Source organism: Bison bison, unplaced genomic scaffold (genome assembly GCF_000754665.1).
Source record: "Bison bison bison isolate TAMUID 2011002044 unplaced genomic scaffold, Bison_UMD1.0 scf7180017851386, whole genome shotgun sequence".
Taxonomy (NCBI): Eukaryota; Metazoa; Chordata; class Mammalia; order Artiodactyla; family Bovidae; genus Bison; species Bison bison.
Window position 1 is genome coordinate 1 of NW_011481959.1, and position 2,640 is coordinate 2,640.

At 42.0% G+C, this 2,640-nt stretch overlaps 1 protein-coding gene across 1 annotated transcript; it reads right to left on the reverse strand.

Moving 5' to 3' along the window:
• Positions 1-291: 291 nt before the first annotated feature.
• LOC104996367 (olfactory receptor 2AG1-like) lies at positions 292-1,224 on the reverse strand. Its single transcript, XM_010850630.1, has one exon. It carries the CDS (start codon positions 1,222-1,224, stop codon positions 292-294), a length of 933 nt encoding a protein of 310 aa, XP_010848932.1.
• Between the last annotated feature and the right edge of the window lie 1,416 nt (positions 1,225-2,640).

The window sequence follows — 2,640 nt, forward strand, 5'->3', positions numbered from 1 at the left end:
TATATAGAGAAAATCAATACAATATTGTAAACCAACTATAATTCAATAAAAATAAAAAAATGAATACTTACATAAATACAGTCTAATACATATCTCAGAAATTCACAGAAAGACAATTTAAAATAGCATTTGACAAGTAAAGCTACATTCTTCATTTTCTATTAAAAGACATACTCTCCACTATGGTGCTTTTGCCATGAATATTTCATTTTTAGCAGAAAAACTTCTGACTTTGAGGAGGAATGAATTCTGGTGTCAAGCTATAAGCTCTCCCAAGATGGTGAAGTGTGTTCATAGCATATATTTTTGTAGGACCTTCCTCAAGGCCCCCATAACCTCTTTATTCCTCAGGCTGTAGATGAGGGGGTTCAGGGCTGGGGTGACCATCGTGTAGAAGACAGAGATGATGTTGTCCTGCTTGGGGCTGTGCAGGGAACTGGGCAGAACATACATGAATGTGGCAGCTCCATAGAACACCCCGACCACAGTCAGGTGGGAAGAGCAGGTGACCAGGGCTTTCTGCCTCCCTTCATTTGAGGGCATGTGGAGCACAGTAAGTAGGATTAGTGTGTAGGAGGCAAGAATAGCAACAAGAGGTGGAATCAGGAAGGTCACACCAGTCACATACAACATGAGTTCATATCTAGAGGCATCTTCACAGGCCAACTTCAATAGAGGTGGAATCTCACAGAGTAGGTGGTTGATTTTCCGGGACCTGCAGAAAGGGAAGTGCATGGTATACAGGGTATGACATAACGCATTCAAGGAGGCCAGGACCCAGGGTGTGGCCATCATGAGCCAGTAGACCCTTGGCCTCATGAGGACCATGTAGTTCAGAGGATGACAAATGGCCACATACCTGTCATAGGCCATGAAGGCCAGTAGGAGGTCCTCTGCACCACCCACTGTCAGTGCCAGGAACATTTGAAGGGCACAGCCCCCAAAGGAGATGGTGTTTTCACTGAGCAGAAAATCTATGATGGCCTTGGGAGTGACAACAGATGTGAAGAGGAGGTCCATGAGAGAGAGCTGCCTGAGCAGGAGGTACATGGGCACGTGGAGCCGGGCATCCATTGTGATGACCAGGAGCAGCAGGCCATTGCTGGTGAGGGCCAGCATGTACAGGACTGAGATTGTGGCACAGAGCAGCCCAGGAAACCCACTGTTATTCAGAATCCCCAACAACATGAAGCCACTTCCCAGGGTGGAGTTCCAGTGCTCCATTCTTGTGTTGTTTCTTTAGTTGCCTAGAACCAAGTAGATTCTTGGTGAATTTTTGTTATGATGGCTCCATAGTTTTGTAACATCAGAGGCCCTGTAGGATGGCCAATCCAATGGTAACTGATTTTTCCTCTTGATCTCTCAATTTGTGACTCTTTATGTCTTGCTAAAAAGAACCCATCTAGTTGGAGAATAAGCATCACAGTAATAGATAAACAATAAGAGGTCACTAGATGAGAATATTATTCAGGATCTAAAACCTAAATATATATCTCCCCAGAAAGATCAAATCACCTCTCTCATAACAATAAAGCAATATTCTGACATCCATGCTTCTGATTTTTCTGGTACTTAGGTTTTAAGTATAATGTTTAATCAAATGATTTACATGCCCAGTCTGCTCTGCATAGGCCTATTTTGAAAATGTAATACTAAAACAGGTACAGAAATGTGATTTCAATAAAGCACCTCAATATACTTCCCCAAATAACTTATGTTGACTTTGCTGTAAGCATTCAAAACTGTAGTCACAGCCTCATTAGAAGAGATAAAGTATGTCCAACTTAGTTCACTGGACCAGGCTTTCGCTCTCTATGAGCCTAAGAAAGAAGGGATTATAGACTGTCTGCGACTAGAGATTGTTGAGTTTGAGGTACTGTCACTATTAGAGCTAAACCTTTAGGATCAATGCAAATAAAAAAGGGTTTTTTTTTTTTTAAAATAGGTTATGATAAAATGTCAGCCTGAGATTACTGAGAAATATGATAAAAAATAAAGACCTACTCAAGAAATTCATATTGTTTTGGGCAGAAGTGGTAAAAGATGTCAGAAGCAAAAGAGTTTGTGTTGTATGCTGTAATCAGGCTCAATAATCCTAGCTTTTCTCTCTTGCACCTTATCCAGATCCCCATTCTCCCTCCTGCAGGGCCAGGGTACCTACACACCACTGAGGAGCCACAAAGAGGAGGAAGATGAGTTCCTGTTCTGGCACCTGCTCTTGGGGTGTGGTACCCAATCTCAAGGAGAAAATCAAAGAGACAGGGATCTGAGGTTGACAGAAATCAGCCTCATGCATCTTAGGAATTGGGCAGATAAATCCACCTCTGAATATAGGAATCTGTAAGTGAAACATATTTCTCTGTCATTTCCCTCACTGTGTCACAGATTTGGCATTTACTGGTTTCTATTAGTCCCTATGGGGTTTACAGGATTTTGATGGTAAAAAGGTGTTAGAGCATGTGATAGACCTATCAGGTGCTTTTTAAAGTTCCTTTGGAGGCATTTATTATAATCTAAGTGTAAATACATTTATCAGGAGCCAGAAAAAGTACATGGGGTCTGAAGACAGCTCCTGATGCTTTCACCAGGAAGTAGATACCCTGGCCTGGGATGTAGCATAGAATCTTCTGTCAGTCCTCA